Below are 20,839 nucleotides of genomic sequence, written 5' to 3'. Positions count from 1 at the left end.
CACTTCCCTCACTCACTCATGTGCATACATAATGCGGATAATTCAGCACAATACCCGGCGGGGCAGGGCTTGAATGACGCCATGCCCATCATTAAAACATCCTGCAGAACTAGACCTCCTGTCTTCGCAAGTGTATAGGTATGCACGCAACATTGTGTGATCCCACGTGTCAATCCCATTTGTATTTCCCCTAATCCCCTAATCCTGTATCATACCGAAGAGCATAGCAAGCAAGCAGACAGACAGACTCTCCCGAGAGAGAGAAAAAACGAAAACGCAAAGTAACAAACGCAAAGCAAAGCAAAGCAACAAACACCGTAATTACATTCCCAAAACTAAGAAAAAGACAAAATTCCCGCGGCTACTGCACGGTTGGTCTACTCCGGGTACTGCTTGACGACCTTGTCGACAGCGGCGGCAACGTAGTCGATGTTGTGGGAGTTGAGGCCGGCCTGGAAGGAGAACAGTCAGTATTTGCCAATGCATTTTCAATGGAAGGTAGGTTAAGGAAGCAAAGAAACCCACCATAGATATCCGCCCGTTCTTGGTCATGTAGATATGGAACTCTTCTCTCAGGACCGCCACGTGCTTCTCGGTGAGTCCCGTGAAACTGAACATTCCAATCTGCTTCGTAACGTGACTCCAATCGCCAGGCGTTCCCAGCTCCTTCAACTTCGATACCAGGGCAGCGCGCATATCGATGATCCTTCCGGCCATAGTCTGCAAGTTTTCCGTCCACTCCTTGAACAGCTCGGGATCGTTCAGCACGGCATCGGCGATTCGGGCACCATACGCAGGCGGATTTGAGATCTCGCTGCGCTGGACGATAGCCAGCTGACTGGCGACCTTCTTCGTGACCTCGATGGCATCGCTCGACGGCGGCGAGACGAAGTGGAAGACACCTGCGCGCTCGCCGTAGAGGCCCAGGTTCTTGGAGAACGACTGCGCAATGCACATCTCGAAGCCCTGCTCGACGAAGTAGCGCACAGCCCACGAGTCGTTGTCGAGATTGCCCGAGGCGAACCCTTGGTACGCGCAGTCGAACCACGGGAAGAGCTTCTTCTCCTTCATGATGGCGGCGATCTCGGTCCACTGCTCGCGCGTGGGGTCGACTCCGGTGGGGTTGTGCGCGCATGCGTGCAGCAGGATGATGCTGCCCGAGGGGGCGCTGTTGAGCGCGCCTGTGAGTCCAGCGAAGTCGAGGCCGCGGGTGGTCGGGAGGTAATACGGGTACTGCGCAACGGGGAGGGAAAGGTTCTCGAGGATTTGCTTGTGGTTCGCCCATGTAGGATTCGAGAGGTAGACGGCTTGGTTCTGGGGCCGCGCGTAAAACTTGGCGAGGAAGCGGCCGCCGGTATGCAACGCTCCGGTGCCGGAGATGGTCTGGACGGAAGTGACCTACGATGCGGGGTTAGCGGGGTTGGGTGCGGTGATAGCACAGGAATGGGGGAGGCATACCCGCTTCTCTGCCAATGCGGGACTGTCGGCTCCGAGTATTAATCGCGCAGCAGCAGCTGTGAAAGTGGCAAGTCCGGCAATAGGAAGGTATTCGTGATTGAGGTCTGGGTCGTTGTAGAGAATTGCATTGGCCTAAGATCCAACAAAGACAATCAGCTTTGAATCGCAGTTTGCGAGTGCGCATGAACGAGTTGGAAGAGGCGAATGGACAGACCTTCTTGACAACGGGAAGAACCCACGGCTTTGCATGGTCATCGCGGTACGCTCCAACACCCAAATCGACCTTCTTGTTGAAGGTGTCAGCCTTGTATGCGGCGATGAGACTGAAAAGAGGGTCGGCAGGTGCCAGAGGCACGGTGGTGAAGGCGGACGCAGACATAGGGAGATTCGGGAAGAGGTGGTTCTGGATGGAGTCGAGGCGAGTCTTCGGGAGGGAGGAGGAGGTAGAGGGGGAAGTTGGAGGGGAGGAGCGTTGGCTCTGTGGTGACATTTTTGCGGCGGCGGATGGCGGGGTTATTATGTACTCCGGCGGATGGTCTATTTTTTTTGCTTTTGGCTTAGGGCGGTCCAGCTGTGTCCCGTCCTGGCAAGTTGACTGACGCAGTGACGCTTCGTGTAGAGTAACTACGGCTTCCTCTCCTTCTGCTTCTTCGCTCCGTGGTCGTCCGTACGAGTATCCTTTCGAATTTCTGCTTCTGTGAAATGCTATCCCCTTTTCTTCCGCTGGCCCGTTCGAATACGACAAGATGGTCAACTGCTGATGCTGACGACTCGCAAAGCTCTCTGCTGCTCTAGATGTCCTTTTATGGCACACCCCCAGTTAGCCTATGGATGCTTGCCTCGCGCACGCAGTATGCAACTCCACCGCCAGTGCAGGGCCAGGTTGGCCAAGAAGAACGATCAACTCACCTGCCGATGCTCTGCTGCTGTGGATAGGATCGAAGACGGCGAAAGAGCGGAGACTCAAAGGTTGGTATTACGTTTTGCTTCGTTTGCGGTCTGAGGAGTTGAGGAATGAGAACGGCGAGGGGAAAGCATCGGACGAGCGACTTTATTGATATGTAACTGCCCTCAAGTTTGTACTCTGGCCCGAGGACCAGCGTTGATGGTGCCGACCGACAGCCGACCCGACATCTGACAACGGCCGAGGGCTAGGAGCGGGCATTCTCCATCACCACTGGCTTCCAAATGTCTGCTTACGTCTTGGGGAGTCGAGGTCGCGCGGTATGGTCACGGTCCGCGAACGATGACGGCCAAGACTCTGCCGGCCTGACACCATTGTCACGGGCGAGGCGCGTCCACCCTCTCCCTCTCCTCCACTCGCCCCATTCCCATCGAAGGAAGAAAGAGAAGAAGAAAAACTCTTCATCACATCTCTGCCCAAACCTCATCATGCAATCCGGAGCTTTCTTTTTCTTTGTCCCCTCTCTTTTGCCGGTTTGATTGCTGCGTTTCCCAGGATGGCTGGCGCTGCCCGGACCCTCGGCGGAGGATGGGCTTCTGCCGCGCTTCTGGAACACCTCGTATCTATCTCACCCGCGGCCAATCGTGAGACGGGAATTATCTATCATCACTATCCGTACCTACCGTATCGTACTCTATCTCGAGTTCTCGATATCTACACTCCTCTGCCTACATAGATATCACAACTGCTATCATCTTCTTTCCTCTTCTCTAGGTACTCTAGCTCGAGGAATTATCATTTATCCAACGCGCTGCGCTGCGCAAGCACATGCGTGATTTACTCGAGCCAACCCCGCTATTTACGGAGCACATCCCCAAGCTTCCCCGCCGTTACACTACTGCTGGGAGTGCGAGACTGGGGGCCGACACTGCGGACCTGGCTAGCATGTGCATGAAGATTATCCGGGGCATGTGGAACGAGCGAGCGAATGATGGAAAGAGTATGGGCTCTCTCTATAGTTGGTTGCGGATGACTTCTGCCGATATTTTTTCCAGCAGATAGATGGTGATGTGTATAATACAGGCGCCATTCCCACTGCCGTTGCCAGTGCGGAATCTGAACGTGTAGAACAGCCACCGCTACATACCGGTACATATCTGTCTTAAGTTGCCGGTGCAGGGCAAGGAGCGGGAACTGGCCTTTTCTTTTCATCTTGAGTCTTGACTGCCGCCGCCAACGGCCCACCGTCGGCGAACACTGAGACCGATGTCCGCCCGCACACTTGGCGATCACACCACACCATAACACACCGCCCCGTCTGAATGCCGGTATGATACGATTCTTGTTACTGGAGTGACAGGTCCAGTGGCATGGTTGTTTCGTTTCGAGCTCCATGCAAGTCGACTGTCGGCGGCGTCCGGATTCAATACAGATGATGATACACGTCTTGTTTATACACATCTCTCGCATCCCAGACTCTCGCACACAGCACCGTGCTCGAGTGACAGAGCGTGCACTCTGCCTGCGGTCATCCGGATACTCTACATACTCGCATACCCGCGCGGACCCCACGCAGCCCGGTCGAAGGGCACCTTTCGCCCGGTTTCACGCATCAACGCATGTTCCCTGCGTATTGATTGCCAGAGAATGCAAAAGAATGCTGCCATCGTTGCCGTTGTCGTTGTCGTTGCATGTTGTCGGTCCAGATATTTGTCATACCTACTACAGAAAGTAAAGAAGTAAAGCTTCCCTTCCCCACGGGGAACCTCATCCCGCTGCGAACGCATCGTGCGTGCGCACCTACCCCCGCCTACCCCCGCGGATCATCCCTCTGCCGAATCCCGGTAGTTAGAACGCTATGCTCGCCGGCCGAGAACCTTCCGTCCCCGATGCCCGTCCCCGCCCTCAACTCCCCGTCCCCGCCCGCCAAAAATAAAAATATCTAGCGAAGCCTCTAGAGTCCTCAAGAGTCAAGGCTCAGTTTAAGAGTCAATGCTCCGATGCATACCCGGTGCGGTGGTGGTGCGGTGGTGATGCGGTAACTATATACTCTAGTGGCGGACAGGGTTGCGCCGTTTTTTCACCCCGGATTTTGGGCGCTTGGCGGGGGAGGGATGCGGAGTTCGGGACTTGGGGACTTACATAGGGACTTGGGACTTGGTAAGTAATGCATCTAGATATGTAGGAGTATGTAACTAATGGGTTTATGTATATAGGCACCCGACACTGCGCCGTAGACTGCGTTCGCGTTGGGATACTGCTCTGAGATCTGGAGGTCTAACTGGTATGTAAATACGCACCGGCTTATGTACCCTTATGATGACATTTGCCGCGCCGTGTAGATGTACTCTATGGGTCTACTCATTACCAGCGGAGCTTCCCCTATGAAGCATTATCGCACGTTTACTTCCCAGCCCCAACGGGATCAATCATCAATACCAGCCACGCGCCGTCCTCAAGAGTCGAAACTGTGGACCAGTTATGCTCCAACCATCGCTCGTTCTGGAGACGAGCATCTACTCTATGAACTGTTCCGGAACTCCCAGACTACCTAGTTGGGGCCGCGATACATATGTAGATATTCCAGGCGGAGGAACCAGGAAACAGGCTCGATATCACCCCAGAGCCCACGGTGCATTCCTATTCTAAGACAGCGGCCGAGTTGGCTTCCGCGACTCGAGCGATCTTGTATCGCGGATCTTACCCTGGTCTCCTTGTTTATAGTATGAGGTGCGGCGCGGTTGTCGGGGCGTCTCGAGCTTAGGGTCTGTCGGATAGGATAGGATATTCTGCCTACTACATACAGTTGCACATCTGACGGTACATAAGTACATAGCAACAGCGAGAAGAAAACTATTGTCGTCGATCAATGAATGCGAAATGGCACGACTGGCGACCGACCTCTCCGGGAGCGCTTCCTTCTGCGCTGGCGAGAATAGTTTGGGCTGCGGAAGACGCACCAATGTTGGTAGTAAAACGGTGGAGGGTTTTGCTGTTTACAAGGAGGATGGGTGCTATGTACCGGTACTAAGACGGGAACTGGCTGTGACGAACGCGCGGGTTTGAGGAAAGTTGCTCATTCTAGAGGAATGTCGGTTGGCTTCGGACGATTCATCTAAGCCACACACTCGGTCAGTGGCAATCGACCCGGCTGGATTCGATGGCAAGAATGAGTAGCATGCTCAAAGATAGATATACACAGACTTCAGCAAAATTCTTCTCGTAGGCGAATACAACTACCTTCTCCACGGACCGTCACTCGATCACCGAGTGACGTCGCATGTATACCAGCGTAAAAAAAAAACAGCAACTCCGAGCAAGCCCACAACAAAAAACCTTCCACCTCGAGGTGAGTCTTCCAGGAAACTCCATTCAGGGAATTGAACCGGTGAAGCCCGCACAGGACAGGCCCTTATATACCACTAGGATATATCGGAGTTTTTTGGAGCTGGGAAATAGCGACGGGAGTTTATGAACCCGTGTGGCCTACCAATCCTCCCACTCAACCTACTCCTTCCCTTGATTCATCTTCTTCTTCTTCACCATGCTTTAAACAGCTCCTATGCGAGAAACTTACTCTTGACCCAACGACCTTTCTTCAATTCTGAGATCCTGAGATCTCCCACATCATGTAAAGATGTTCTACTTCAATAGCAAGACTCCTACCCAATACTTTCTTCCCTGCTGCTCTTGCCTTGAGAATCCCTCCACCCCCTCATCCCTCTACACTTACTCCCGCCCCATCCGCTACTACTGCCATCAGCCGCTATGTCAAGACCACCACCAAGGACATCTCCTTCGTTCTATTAGCTGCTTCCTTATTTCCAGCGGCTACACTGTGCCGAAGATCGCATAGTACCATCGTTCTCTCGTATGTGCGCCTAACCCATCCGTTATCGAGGACCCCATCCCTCGACTGCCAGCCTGCCAGGCGCCACCACTACCACTACTACCACCACTAGCACCATTACCGGACTTGCCTACTCGCCGCGAAGCCCACTCGGTTCCGCAATTGCACTGTGCAGTCCGCGGGCTGCGATATAACCACTACATACTTCCACTAGATTACGCTGCAACTACCGATTTCTGGCGATACACTGCGGCGCCGGTCATTGAGATGGTCCAACCATTTACCTACCTATGCTTCCCGGGTGTGGCACATGGGAGTAGGAGACTCCGCTGTGAGAAGGACACAGTAGATCTCTGATAATATACCCTGCAAAATCGAGTGTGCTTGCTTGCTGGAGGTGACCACCTCATATCTCATCACTCGAGAACTTCGAACTTTCACAGGATTCCCCGATCAGCGAGCCGCAGAGCGCCTATAGTATCGTCTAGACCCGTCGAGAGTCGAGGCACTACCTGTATCTCCGTCTATGACCCTCGTCATTATGAACTTGTCGTTGTGGTTACTGAAGTCTGATTCTGCGGGGCGCGGGGGAAGGTCTGTTGGTTGATGGTCGTGATACCGGATTTGGTCGCAGCGTACTAGGTACTCATATACGTACGTGATAATTCGTTGCGATGTAATACGTGTGTGCCGCTGCTATCTTTCAGACAAAATATGCGAGTGATCAGGGAGAATCGGCCGGAGGCTGCGAGTAGTTAGCTAGTGTACCGGGCCACGGTGAGTCTCAGATGGTATAGTGACTGTAGTGATTACCTCCAGTTAGATGGTGTGCTGCTGGAGCCCCCCCCACAGGGTATTCACGTCCGTAGTCTCGTTAGGCTCCCTTCATCCAGTAGTCGAATAGTAAGTGGAGACGAGGGAGAAAGTTGCATTGATTCGTCGTGCCGAACCGATTGATTTATTGAACTGCCCATTCGATTGAACCGCCAGTCAGTTCACCTGATCAACCGGATGTCGAGTAGGATGGCGGAGGATGGCGAAGTGATGAGGAAGAGAGGGGAAGAAGGGCGAGGAAGCAATGTGTAGGAGAGAAGGACGAGTAAGTTGGTCTTGAGAATGAGAGAGCGATGAGTAAATGAGGAGGATAGAAAGGATGATGAAGTGATGTGTAGAAGAGAAGAAGAGAAAGAGATAATGACGAGTTCTCGCTGGTTTTATAGGTAGGCCATCCCATGATCCCCGCCAGAAAACGACTCGGCACGCCTCGGCACACATATGCGCTGAGACTCGCCCAAGAATGATGATATGTGTGAAGGAAAAGACGGAGGAGACGTTACATGAGGTTCTGGACATGTCTGACTGGTGGGAATTGAGTTTCGTGAATAGGAACGGGTGGTTGTCTATATGTCACTCGATGCGAGTGACTGCGTGGAGACGCCGAAGCTAGAGTCCAGCTACCTGCAGGCTGCTACGCCACGGGTCGTACATACTAGAGTACAGCTTACCCAGTCCTTTTTTTTGTTGAATGATTGATTGCATGCGACGTATCTAGATCATGGCAATATCCACCCATACACACTCCATTTCCACATCACTGTCCAACCCAACTTTCATCAAGCGGCCCAGTGTGGCTTTCCATACCCTCCGCCACGGCCTGTGTCCTTAATGAAGATAGAATGCACCAAGAAAATGACACTAGGAAAAGACACCTTCCGCCCCCTCTCCCTACTCCGCCCAGGGCGGTCAACCGTCCGTCCAGTCCGTCTTTGAGGTTGCCCGAGACGGGAAGGGATTAGTAGGGCTGAGGAGAACAATGAATATAGTCTTCCGGGCTGGCGAAGTGAGGACGGGTACCCTACAGGGCCCGGAATGGACTGGGACGCTAGGACACTGCCGGCGGCATGGCGCCACACAGCCGCGCCGGGGTGCAGATGTGTGGCTGTGAAGCAGGATCTCACAACGTCAAATGAACTCTAACAACCTCTCATGGTATATAACTTTCACACAATCCCTGTGCCTACCTGAACCTGTCCTAAGCCAGTGCTAGGGAAGAAGGAAGGATGGGAGCCAGGTTTCTAAGCGCTTTCTTTATATCTCCATATTTATCTCTCTCTCTCTCCTTTTATATCTGTTTATTTCCCTAGGATCTCTCGTGTATCGAGCTCACAGCTAGCGGTCGGAGACAGTAGGGCGGAACCGGATGTGTACTACAACCATGATCTACCAAGGTCGAATTTTAAGATGATTAAATAAAAAAAGCTTTCGGCGAGAGAAAACGGATGGAGGGAGTATGGATGGTAACTATTACGGCAGCCAGCGGGGGAGTGAACTCAGCCTGAAAAGCTGTCCGAGAGGCCGCTCTCTCTCATGATTCTCTACAGAATACCTTAGATGCTCAACCTCTATCTGCTCTTTCTTCTGTGTGCGCTGTATCTCCTCTCAACCCCGCCGGCAGCATAGAGTTGGTGTTGGTAAAAGAAAGAGCCGTGTGCAAAAACGTGATGTTTTTGTTTTAGAACCGGCGTTGTGGACTTAGTGGTGATGCCGAGTTGTAGCAAGTGCTGATGGTGGAAGTTACACATGCGTTCTCTTAGAAGAGTTTATATGGAGAGTAGCAAAGGTGCTCGCCACCATCTCACGTTTGTCTCTGTTCCGCGCTGTGGGATCGTATTCAATAATACTCACTCGCACTTCGAGTGACTTCGAGTGATGCCAAGCACATGCCGACACCTTGGAATGAAGCGGTTGTTTGCTGAAAAGCTAGCTTTGGAGTCGCGGCTAGTGCGCTAGCAGTGGTTGTTTGGAATCTTACCCACTTCACTTATAAAATTCCACCTTTCCTACCAACTCTTCCTCCCTCTCCTCCACACATCCAGAACCAACCGCTATCCAGAACAATCAGTACCCATACATGAACCCTTTCCTCTTCTTTCCCGTGCGAGACCACCTACTTGTTGATTCATGCTACTGACTTATGATTAGTTTTCACGGTCCGATATCGGCCCCGAGGCCTACTCTTTGAGGTACGTGCTCTCTCCCCCCGCCCTCTTTTTACTTCCAGGATAACCTTACAGAGCTATCCTGCTCAGCCGTAGCAGCGAGGAACTGAGGGATCCGTGCAACCTGTCTACAAAGTAGACGGTTGCAGCGACAATAGACGCATCTAACCCTCGAGGCTGAGTAGAAAAGGTCCAAGGACGGGGTTTTCTCTTCTGCTGCCGGCAAAGTTCTTTCCCCCTTCCTCCGGGGGTCCAAGTCGGGTGAGAGCCGACTTGCCCCCGTTGGATGGCCTCTCCGAGACTGGGTGACAGACGGTTTCGTGTTGACGAGGAAGAAAAAACAAAGTATAACTTGGTCTACTACCCCCCAGGCTATACGCGGGGGTTTTTCTTCCTTTGCTGTGAGAGGGTAAAGGTCTTTCCTCCCGGCCATGCATGCCACATGTGTGAGAGACATGCCGCATGCATGGTCAAGGCCCAAGAATCTCCAAACCGGGCTACAGACGGTTTCGTGACGATGAAACAAAAAACCCAAAGAAGGTATAACTTGGTCTACTACCGCCCCAAGTTATACGCGTATAACTTGGCTTACTACCCCCCCACGTTATACACGGAGGTCTTCTTCCTTTCAGAGCAAAGGTCTTTCCTCTGGCCATGCATGCAGTGAGGCATGCATGCGCCATTGGCCAAATGTTGTTGCTCTGGCCGCTGTGCGAGAGGATGACATCGGCTTCTTAATCGATTGTGGTCTGCACTCTCGATCCACGGCTGCTTCCCGGCGTCTCCATGGTTTTTAGTTGTCGAATCTACTGAGATCGATAGGAGGATAGGTAGGAAAATGTGACTGCTTTGTTGCTTGCTTCTTCGTTTACTACGGGCCGGTGCGCTTCTATATATACAGAATTTGTCTGCCATCAGGAGATAGACCCGCCGGTGAGAACACATCTCCTTCTCCGGATATAGTTCGTATGACCGAGTTCTTGACTCCTCCAAACAGTGCTCCTTGAAACATCACCATTTCTAGCGCCTTACAGCGGACATGAGGAGAAATCCTTCATGTGCTCCGGACGCCTCAATCTGTCATATAGCAATCAATACCGCTTGCGAGTGAGGAAATGGCGGGAAACATCCAGGTGTGCGCCGCTTCATGTCGGATCATCCACTTTCACTCGCGTGGTATGCTCCGTCCCTCCCAGATGCCTTTGTATGAGCTTTCAAGTAGGTATCACTCGAACAATGACCCCGTCGGCCAATTTTCGACCCGCACTAGCGCCCCACAACACCTATAAAACCCCCCTCTCCCCTCCGCACCTCCGTCTTTCTTCTCCATCCTAGTGCAAGGGCAGTACAAGTCTCAGTGAGGATTTAATCCGAGAGCTGGTTTTTGCTGGTTGAAAACTAAACCTTGACTGCTCCTGGCCTGCTTCGGCGGCGCCAGGGAATTTTTGGCTTCTTATATACGATGTTTTTCGTTGGCTTTCAGGTTGCAAACGTGGGGCTGAAGATAGATATTCACTTCGAGTCGTTTTATCACGGTTTCAATGATCCAATCGCAGAGCACACGTTCACCGGCTCGCTTTATGGCATTCGTTACTGCTTGCGAGCGAGGAAATGGCAGGAAACATCCCGGTATGCGCTTCTTCAGCTGTCACTCGCGCTGTATGCCCGTCTCTCCCAGAAGCCTTTGGCTGGGCTCTGAAAAAAGCTCCATATCTGTGCACTATGTAGTAGTTTTCATCATCTCCACATTTATTCCCGTCGTCTTGATTGTTCGATTCCATCTGACGCTTCGTACGCATGAATAATCACTCGGAAACGTCGATTTGGTATGCCCCCAGAACGTTCCGAAACGAGGAAAGGATCCTGACCGGAACGGTCTCAATTGTCTACATAAGCGGTAGAATGGAGACAAAAATAGTTATCGTCTTTCGGTGCAGCTTCTTGCGCTCGGGTTGGATCACCCGCGATCCCACCGTTCCCATAGCAACCGTGCGCTTCAATTAGGTAATCACAAGCCGAGTCCTTATGTAACCACGTGCGCAACATCGACGCGATCTTTTTCCGTACCCACTCACGTACGCCAGCGCGATGCCCACCACCACCTCGTTCACCGGCCCCCACCCGCCGCGCACCCCGGGCGCCCGCGGCGAAAACATGCGCGTGCGGCTGACGAAGCCGGAAAAGCTCGAGATCATGAAGATGTGCGTGGAGCACGGGGCGGAGTACTCAGTTCCGGGCGGGCGAGGCGCGTTCTGGGAGAAGATCGCGCAGCTGGCAAGCGAGAAGACCGGCCGCGACGTGAGGAATCCGAGCCAGATGGTTAGGAAGTTGCTGGATATGTATATTGCCGGCGTGGGACGCACCGGCGAGCTGGGAGTGTGCATGGAGGCCTGGAAGAAACGGGTCGATGAGGTGTGTATTTTACTACGCGTTGGGAACCTGGGTGGGCGCGGGGAAGGGGTGGGAGAGCAGGTGGTGGTGGTGGAGCTGATGGGGACGCGTAGAGTGGTGATGGTAGGGGCGTGACGGGACTCAAGCGTAAACGGCGGATTTCGGAAATGTCTACGGCTCAGGCGGTGGGTATGCGTGATGCAGCACGCGGTGAAGACGATACTGGAGACACGGAAGACGAGGAATCGCCGGTCGCTCCTCAAAGAACCGTTACACGAGGAGTGGCAAAAAAAAAGAGTATTGCAACCACTCCTTCGCTGAGGCAAGCCAGGCCTCGAGGATGGAGGCAACAGTTCGCCGAAGCCGAAGCGAGACGACGGGCACAGAAGTATCGCGATGAGATGGAGCAGAGGGGGCTGGATGGGCAGATGGAGCGGGAAATCGCGCATGTGCTGCAGGCACCGACAGATCCGAGGATGAAGATACTGAAAAATGCTACAGATCACAGCGTCGGACCGCAACCGCAACCGCAGCCACCACGTCTCGAGCGCTCGGATATGGCGAGGATTGCCGATTGTATCGAGCGGATTGATAAAGCAATGGACGAGATTAAGGATAATACCAGAGCGATCCTCGCCGTTCTAAAGGGCTCGGCTTCCGGAGGGCACGGTATGATGCAATGAGAAGGCCTCGTACATGTACTGTTAGCGAGTTGGGATGGGGTGGATAGCTGCAAGTCTAATTTGTAGCCGACGCGATGACGGCGATCCAATACCCCAGCACCTTCGATTCTTCATTTCGCGTCTCCTCACTCCCTTGCTCTGTGATCTTCCAATCTTCCCATTAGCTCCCGGTATCCAAGGTATATGTATCCCGATCGTATGTACATCTCAGTTTGACAATCCGCAGATCTAGATGCTAAGCTCACGAGCTTAGCCCGCGCAAATATACACAGGTTCTTCGGACGAAATAATACATTTGATCACACGCTATCACTCTGTATCCGAGTGACATTCCATGCACACTGTAAGGCGGAAAACAACAAACTCTAAGTCAACCCGTAACAGAACCATCCACGACCCGAAGGAAGGAAGTGAGTCTTTCAGGGAGCTCTCGCTCAGAGTGTCGATCAAATGTAGCCAGTACTGGATAACATCACGAAGATACCTCGGATGGACTCAACGTGGGTGATTTTCAAATTCCCGGTTGAATGTAGGTAGCCAGGTTGTTCAGTGTTCATAGTAGTCTAGGTATGATAGTATCCGTCACAGTACGCACTACATCGCTCGGCAATCACGTATATACGCCGGACGTCTTTTGATTCCTAGCCAGCCAACAAACGTCCCGTGGGGAACCAGTCCTCGGAGGATATCATACACATACATGCACGCGGAACCACGCCGCAAAAGACATCATACAAGTACATCCACCGCGCCGCCAACCACCACCGATCTACCCTCAATTATCATACGCCAATCTCAGGAACGTGCCCTGCGTGTATTCTACGCGGCCCCCGGTCCTAAGTTCGCCATCGACAATAGTCTGGCACTGTTCCGCCACGCGCGCCAGCATCTCCGCGGCCTGGGCGCAGTCAATGGCACACTCTTCGTCGCCGCTGTTCGCACGGTCAGTGAGCAGTGTTCTATGTACGTAAACACTCGTGATGCAGCGACTCACACAAGGCTCAGGTTCGCCGAGAACAGACTCAGCATTGTGGTGGAATACGGCGCTGCCGGCTTTGCGCACTTCGTCCGGGCAGCCAGCGTGCCCGTGGCAAGGAGCGCGTCTGTGAGGAGTGGGGAGCCTGCGTGCGTGTCGCAGATGATGGTGGTGGCATCGCTCCGTCGGCCTGTGCTGGCCACCGGGGCCGCGAGGGTTGTGGAAACGGTGCAGAGGCTGAGGAGGAGGAAAGACAGTGTGGCGTGCATTATGATGGCTGTGTGTATGGAAGGAAGGAAAGAAAGAAGGAAGGAAGAGTTGGCCGATGATGATGATGATGACGACGTAGATTGAGGGACAAAGGCTGGTTATATATACTTAGCTACGTACAGTAGTATCACCAATTTCCAACTGACATTCTCGGGCCCCAATAGCCGCTCGCGGATAGCCGCTAGCACAACATTACTCACCGAGGCGCGGGAAACCGAGACCGAGACCTGGGGTTGAGTTAAGCATTCCGGCCAGGATATATGCAGCATCAGCACGGACGGGGAGGCACAGATCAATGCGTGTAACGGCATAACATCGTACTTAGTTAGATACTGGAGATTCCTGCACCACTGCGCCACATGAGGCCGGCGCCACGGAGGCTTGGCGGAGTGAGACATTGTGATGGGTACTGTCGGAAAGTGGGAATTTCCGTAGCTTGTATGTAGAGTACATGATTGGGTCGGGGATGGAAGGAATTCTACGCTTGTGGATATTACTATATGCTGAGCGTCTGGGACGAACCAGTCATCCCGCAAGCCATCAGCCCGATACCGGTATATCACTGTTCGGAACGGGACAACGTAGGTAGGTAAACTCTGAATTCCGTGTCTACTTTTTTTTTACCGGAGAAATTCGGTTATTAGCCGTTGAGTAAACGCAATCCAAGTCCGCGCCGACCGACGGAATCCCAAAGGAGCGAGTGATGACACAAGTGGCCGTGGGCGGCGTCCGAACATCCCAGACGCCGCGACACGCGAGGAAGTGTCGAAATGGCGTCTACCCAACGCCACTGCCAGCCCCCAGGCAAGGCTTGCATACCGGAGATATTTTAGAATCCACGATCTGCCACATTCTATTGTCCGATGATCGATCAAGCCCGATGGATATCCAACACGAGGTTAGGCGTGATCACGAGCCGAGAATTGGTGGCTGATAAATGCCCTTTTTGGCATCCGGCTTCAGCCTCCAGGCCCCATCGTGTCGCGACTCGCTTCTCTTCCCTTCCGACTCCCGGGATGATCAGCAGGACGCTTTCGGCTATGTATATATGTGTATATGCTGTCCGACGTCCGTAAGCATTGTAACGATACAAGGAATGATTGTGGACGCCTGACTGACTGACAGATTGTCAGGACGGGATCAGGAGGCGACGTTTGCACTCCTATGCGTGGGTCTGGGAATGCTGGCGTTTTGACGAGCCGCTAAGTAGTAAGGTTCCACTTCCTAGAGGCTAGCTCAGCCTACAGCTATAATTAGCGACAGCCTGGATCAGAATATTGGTACCGAAAACAGGAACAGCTTACATGTGTGTATACAAGTGGAGCAGAGTAGAGCAGAGTGGAATGGAAAAGATAAACAACAAGCCGACAGCAGATGGATCGGAAGTATGTAGATTCAGCAAGGGCGAGGAGGTTTTTTTTTGCTCGTGCGGGAAAGTGACGGAATTGTATCTGGATCGGGATCACCGGAAATCATTCGGACATGCTGGCGAGTAAGAGGATGTGCTTGGGACCTGAGTGGTGGTAGTACCATGGTGGGAATCGATGGTTCCGGCTGCGAATCCGATGATCCTACCACGATGCAACAGGGCGACGGCGAGCTAGAGATATAGCAAGTGTACTCCCGCGATAAAGTGCGGGGCGAAAACTCAAAATGGAGCTGCACGTCGGTTGGTCGGAATGTAACAGTGCGGGTCAGAAGTGCAAGTTGCAGCGAACCCACTCGATTCTCAGGGAATCTTTGTGGATAGGTAGGTACTCGGGAGATACAAGCAGGATACATGTATACCAGCACCACCATCAGGGCAAACCGTATCAGGTAATCCTCGACTGTTTGTATCCAAGCCAAGACAGTACGGCTGAAAGTGCGCTCAGTTTCGCCCATCGCCGAATGGACGTCATCTCAACTTCTGTGAGCTGACTTGAGGGGAGTCGGCTAGCGCGAGTGAGATCACATGTACTGCACGCACATACATTTCACTGGCCGAATCGAAACGTTGTGCTGCTACATACTCATACTCTGCGCATAATCGGTCTCTCTCAGTCTCTCCGTCTCAGCCCTTCGATGCACAAGCAAGATCCTGTGAATAGTAAGGCGGTAGAGTGTCAGCAGCAGCAGCAGCAGCAGCAGTGACCACGCACTGCAACATAGCACCGAATCCACAACTCCCTCGGGGGGGACAAGATTAACCGGCACCGTCCGTCCGTTAGTTATCGGTGATTGCTAATGGGTGCGCTCACGGTGGATTCGCAGACGCATGCGGCCGAATCCGCGCGCGGAGGGAGCACAGGAGAAATGTGTGCATTCACGATCGCCATGACTGGAAAAGGTTTCTTATCGATCTATGTACCGTATGAGCAGATGCGTCCAGCTGCAGTCAGCCCACTGAGGAGGAGGAGGAGCTCCGGGAATGGCCAGGGTCTTCCTCGGGCTGATGACGGGAGGAGTCCTCGTCGCCGAGGGAGGCTGCGCTAGCCTTGCTTGCTTCCTTGCGTGGTTACATCTGGATCTGGCCGGCAGTAGAGGACGGGAACGCAGCCCGAGTGATCGTCCGTGGCGAGTCCTGCAGCCACCGCGGGAAGCAGTGGAGGGTTACTACAACTACATACATACACCGCGTCGATTCCTGCGGGGGGTCGCGGGGGGGAAACATGATTCGTAAGAAACTTTATTACAAAGTCGGTACATGCGCATCTAAGGATTTCTTTCAGCTCCAGTTTTCCTGCTCGCAACTCTTCTTGCATTGCATGGCGAGGCAGGAATGGATGTATGTATGTACACTACATATTCGTTTACACCGACCCAACCATGGCATCGCAAATCCGCGCCTGCAAAAGCTCGGCAATTACCGCCAACCCCCGCCTTCCTGGAGCTACTCGACTGCTGAGCAAGGTAACTCTACAGACGGGTCTTTTGTTGAAATCTCAGAAAAGTTTACGTTGTTCGGAGAGAGACGTGGACACGGCGTTATATCCGTTCTGTCTTTTTCTTGCTTTTTCTTTTTTCTGGTTTTATTTGATTACTTTTTTTCTTTCTTGCCCCGTACGTACACTACATAATTGTCTGAGACTTATGGTTTGTATTCGTCGGGGGGCGGGTAGACTTATATGGACAAAACGCTCCCCCCATCTTCCCAACGAATGCTGCCGTACTCGCATTTTTTCGCTCGCTCGCTCTCTCTCTTGACCGCGGCGCCGGCAAATGTATTCCTCCGTGGAGTACATACACTACATACATACACTACATACACTACATACCTACATACATGCTGCAGTGCAGAGTGAATACCTACCTACCTACTGAGGAGGTTGAACTGTTTTTCATCAGCCTGCATGGCATGAACGCTCAGTGGGTGGGTGACACAACAGCAGCACGTCTAAAAATACCGGCCGAATGTTCTGAATCTGCACGTATGACGGTAGGTAGCTAAGGTAGATACTAGTGTCTTACCCTTACGGCTGTCTGGCTGTCTGTCTGTCTGGCTGAGCTGGGCTGCGAGCGAGTTTGTCCGTCAGTGGTGGTGAGTGGCCGCGGGCTGTCAGACCGGCCGGAGGCTGAAGAATTATATTCGCGACTTCCTATTCCCACCCCATCTGTAGAACAGCACCGAACTGAACCCCCAGCGCGTGACTTTTGGATGGCACCAATGATGCGATAGCCGTTCCACTCGCATCACCGCGCGATTGATGGCTGGAGAGAAGAGAGCATGTGTAGATTGGCCATTGGGACGAGCCGCGGTCGACGTGCGAGCCGTGCTCACATACATACATACTCACATACTCACATACATTCTGCAGCCGGCTCCCCCGATCACACTCAGAGAGATCTTCGACACGCTCTGGCTTCCCTATGGAAGGCGGGTAGCGAAGAGGTCTCTGTTTCTGTCTTGTATCTGTCTCGGTGTAGGTGTAGGCAGGTAGAGGGACATCAGTAGTCCACGTCGAGAGTCAAGAGGCGTTCAGTTCAGTTCAGTTCAACCCGCGTGCTGGACGTTCAATGTTCCATGAGAAACCTATCCAGTATCCGCCGAACCAGATACTCAACCTATCTTCGACGACAGACTGGCCGCGCGGGATTCCCCGCGATGTTTTCTGAAGTGTATGCCGCGAAAGGCCTGGAGTATCCAGATCAAGTATGTACTGACTTGGGCACCAGCACGCCATATGGGCAAAAAAAAACAAAGAAAAAAACAAAAACAACAACAAAAAAACAAAACAAACCAGCTCGTCGCGATGCATGGATACAAGGATATGTTGCTGTACAATGCGTGACGTATTTTTTGTGGCGGCCAAAAGAAAAAACAACTTGTACATCATGTACCCACGTATCCATAATCCATTGCTGTTCTGCAATATCCAGAATAGTAGTTAGCTAGCTCACTCGGCGGTGATCGCACCTCCCTCCCGAGTCCCCATTGATTGAGAAACCTGTATTTGCCGGTCCTCTGTGTACTGTACACTGTAGATATCGCCATAGTCAGGTATGTAGTTGCTTCGACATGCACGCGATGGATGGATGCCCATTGCCTATCTATCCGCCATCCGCCATCCGCCCGCCCGTCCGTCCTTCTGTAGCTGCACGATCCAAAGGCCTGGTTCTGTTCTGTTCTGTTCCGTGCGTATGTATGTATGTATGTAGCAGCATATGTAGCAGCATATGTATGTATCCCCCGAGCCGTGCCGCTGTACGCAGAGCGACCTCCGGGCGATCCGAATCACATCACCTGAAGAATCCTCAACATCATGCGGTGTTGATCATCGGGAGAGACGGTTCTCGAGAAAAGGAAAAGGCAAAGGGAAAAAAAACAAATGCTGCGACGAATCATCAACCTACCCACGAAAAAAAGCGGCAGCAAGTTGCAACTGAACGGATTGGAATGGAATGTCTTTTGCGTTGTCAATCCATCATCCATCCTTCGACTCGGCCGTCCGGGCGTGCCGTCCTATACATTCCCCATTCGAAAGTGTCGGTTCGCCGGTATCTGCTCTACACGCCTTGCCATGCCATGCCATGAGGCGATGGAGTAGAGTCTGTAGAGCAGATATGTAGAGTGACCGGTTGCTTGGTAACTATGTTCGTAGGCAAGTAGGTACCAACTACTCCCAGATAACTCATAGAGTAGACTGCTGCCTGGCCGTCGGAATCGCGGCTAAGATTGCAGCATTCGGCTCGCATCAACTGGGGGTTCTGAGCAATAAATCCCCCCCCCATAAGAGTACTAACTACTAATTAGAAAGAAGTAACTAGAGTAGGCATATGTATAGCACCTTACGAGAAGGCTGCTGCCGACAACGCCGCGCTCGCTCGCTGGCCTTAACTAACAGCAGACAGGGAAAGCTGCCGGCCTTACCTACTACGCCGCTAGGTGGCAGCGGCGGGGATGTGGCTCTACTATGATCTCTAGTATAGCTGAGGGGATGTACTAGGTAGTAGATACCTAGGGCTCACGGCGGGGTATGTACCGGTGGAATAGGTACTATGTACCTACTGTACCTACATGAAACAGTTCTCCCAGCAAATTCATCGGTGTTATCGTGGGTAACTAAGCAGGCCAAGTTCTTGTACATGGCATCTTGAGTGGCGAGGCGAGGCGACGCATGATATGATATGTATGTATGTACACGTAGCCTCGATGTTCATGATCACCCTGCGCCTAGGTGAGTGGCAACTCTAGAGTATGTGGGTCTGTACATCGCGCCACGATCCTCGCCCCACTCATCCATCACCACCAGCAGCGCGCGCCAGGACAGGCATCATGGGTGCACTACTGTACCCGATAGGAGGCAAAGTGCGGATGCCTACGAACCGGTTCTCGGAGTTATCCTCGGTGAGCATGTTTCTCCCCCCGGGCCCCCCCAGGCCCCCCACCCCACGTGCAAACGCGTTAGACGCGAACTTCAGTCCATATGGCGTGGCGGGGAAGGGGCGTGGCCTCCACGCTCAGGGGAAGGGGGGCGGATACATAGTGGGAGTGCAGAACGAAATTATCGAACCCCTTTTTGCGCGTTCCGCCACAATTCGATAACGATCGCATAGTGGTTCTAGAGTAGAAAGCAACCCTTTCAAAGACCCTCTCCGGCCATCATCCGCCCCACCCTGTCTTTCCTCTGTCTGTCTGCACCCCGGGGGGATAAGCGGCAACGTTGATAGATATGATACCTACGCACCTGATAACCAGTTTAGTTTCGGCTGTAGAAAATCATTTCTCATCATCACGCTTGGTTGCTTGCCTGCTTGTGCAGTGCCGTGCAGAATCAATCGATGCTGCAATCAATGCCGTGTCTTCCAACCGACATTGCGCATTGCCTCCAGGCTTCGAAGAACTGACCCCACGGACGGGCCACGGGCGGGCATGGACTGGCATGGCATGGCATGGCGTCCGTGACGGTACCTGCAGTGATTGAGATAGGTACTATAGCGACGCGATTCTACGAATAGAGTTCGCACTAGACGGCATGCCTATGAACACAACTCAATGGATGGCGTTCATCCGCTTGTTTCCAGCGAATCAGCGCCTCCTGTCTGCGCGCGACGAAAAGAATCCACTGGACCACTGCACGACGACTCTGTTGAAGTTTCTTCGCGGCTCCCCCGGATGCAGCAGCAGCAGCAGCAGCAACAAGCAGCGAGGGGGGATATCGATGCTGAACTGGGAGATCCGATCAGCTCGAGGACATGCCATAGGGAGAGGGGGGGCGGGAGAGTGCCTGATTCGTCAAGGAGGTCGCTCGAGCGCCCCGCGGTGATCCGAACAAATCGCATCGGATCCCCGTCTGTATGCTTTGTGGCCCAATCAGTGACCGCCAGTGATCCGAGCGGAATCGAGATGCCTACTCCAGAGTTTACATGTGCTTCCTGCTCCACCTCCAGCGGGTACGAACTCTGGACTCTGGACGGGGAGGTTCATCCCCCGAATCCAATCCATTTGCCTGTTCTGTAGCGGTATCTATGTTACCTATGGCTTGACGGCTTCTCTCGCCTTCTCCCTCTCTCCCTTTCTCTCTCTCTCTGCGCATGGTCCTTTGCACCAAGGCCCCCCTTTCCCCGGTGATGACCGGGAAACAAACAAGCTTCCCCCCGCGAGCCCAGCCTTCTTCCAGTTCCAGAAGCCCGCTGCATCGATATGAGAGTCTGCCTATAACCATCTGCGTGATTTCGGTGGTGGGGGCCAGTGTGTTTGTCATCTTTCGCAATCTCAGAAGCCGTTGTGTGTGTGGATATCAGGCAACCAGGAATGTATTAGGTAGTTATAGTATGGTTGGTAGTATACCTATACCCCATTTATCCCGCCACCGTTCGTTCGTCGTG

At 53.0% G+C, this 20,839-nt stretch overlaps 3 protein-coding genes across 3 annotated transcripts; 2 read left to right on the top strand and 1 right to left on the bottom strand.

Moving 5' to 3' along the window:
• Positions 1-377: 377 nt before the first annotated feature.
• On the bottom strand, positions 378-1,837 carry BZA05DRAFT_443640 (pyridoxal phosphate-dependent transferase; the record flags this gene model as incomplete). The annotated part of the gene is made up of 4 exons (XM_051486858.1): positions 378-452; positions 526-1,398; positions 1,459-1,590; positions 1,673-1,837. 4 exons carry the CDS (start codon positions 1,835-1,837, stop codon positions 378-380), a joined length of 1,245 nt encoding a protein of 414 aa, XP_051340622.1.
• A 9,462-nt stretch (positions 1,838-11,299) lies between these two features.
• Positions 11,300-12,285, top strand: BZA05DRAFT_443639 (uncharacterized protein; the record flags this gene model as incomplete). Its single annotated transcript, XM_051486857.1, has 2 exons — positions 11,300-11,623; positions 11,716-12,285. The coding sequence occupies 2 exons, from the start codon at positions 11,300-11,302 to the stop codon at positions 12,283-12,285; spliced, it is 894 nt and encodes a 297-aa protein (XP_051340621.1).
• Positions 12,286-12,530: 245 nt separating this feature from the next.
• BZA05DRAFT_258181 (uncharacterized protein) lies at positions 12,531-13,727 on the top strand. The gene is made up of 2 exons (XM_051480094.1): positions 12,531-12,785; positions 12,853-13,727. Exons 1-2 carry the CDS (start codon positions 12,775-12,777, stop codon positions 13,613-13,615), a joined length of 774 nt encoding a protein of 257 aa, XP_051340620.1. The 5' UTR covers positions 12,531-12,774; the 3' UTR covers positions 13,616-13,727.
• The last annotated feature ends 7,112 nt before the right edge of the window (positions 13,728-20,839 follow it).

Source organism: Tricharina praecox (genome assembly GCF_024521635.1).
Source record: "Tricharina praecox strain CBS 144465 chromosome Unknown BZA05scaffold_8, whole genome shotgun sequence".
Classification (NCBI taxonomy): Eukaryota; Fungi; Ascomycota; class Pezizomycetes; order Pezizales; family Pyronemataceae; genus Tricharina; species Tricharina praecox.
This window is presented reverse-complemented; position numbering and strand designations above follow the sequence as displayed.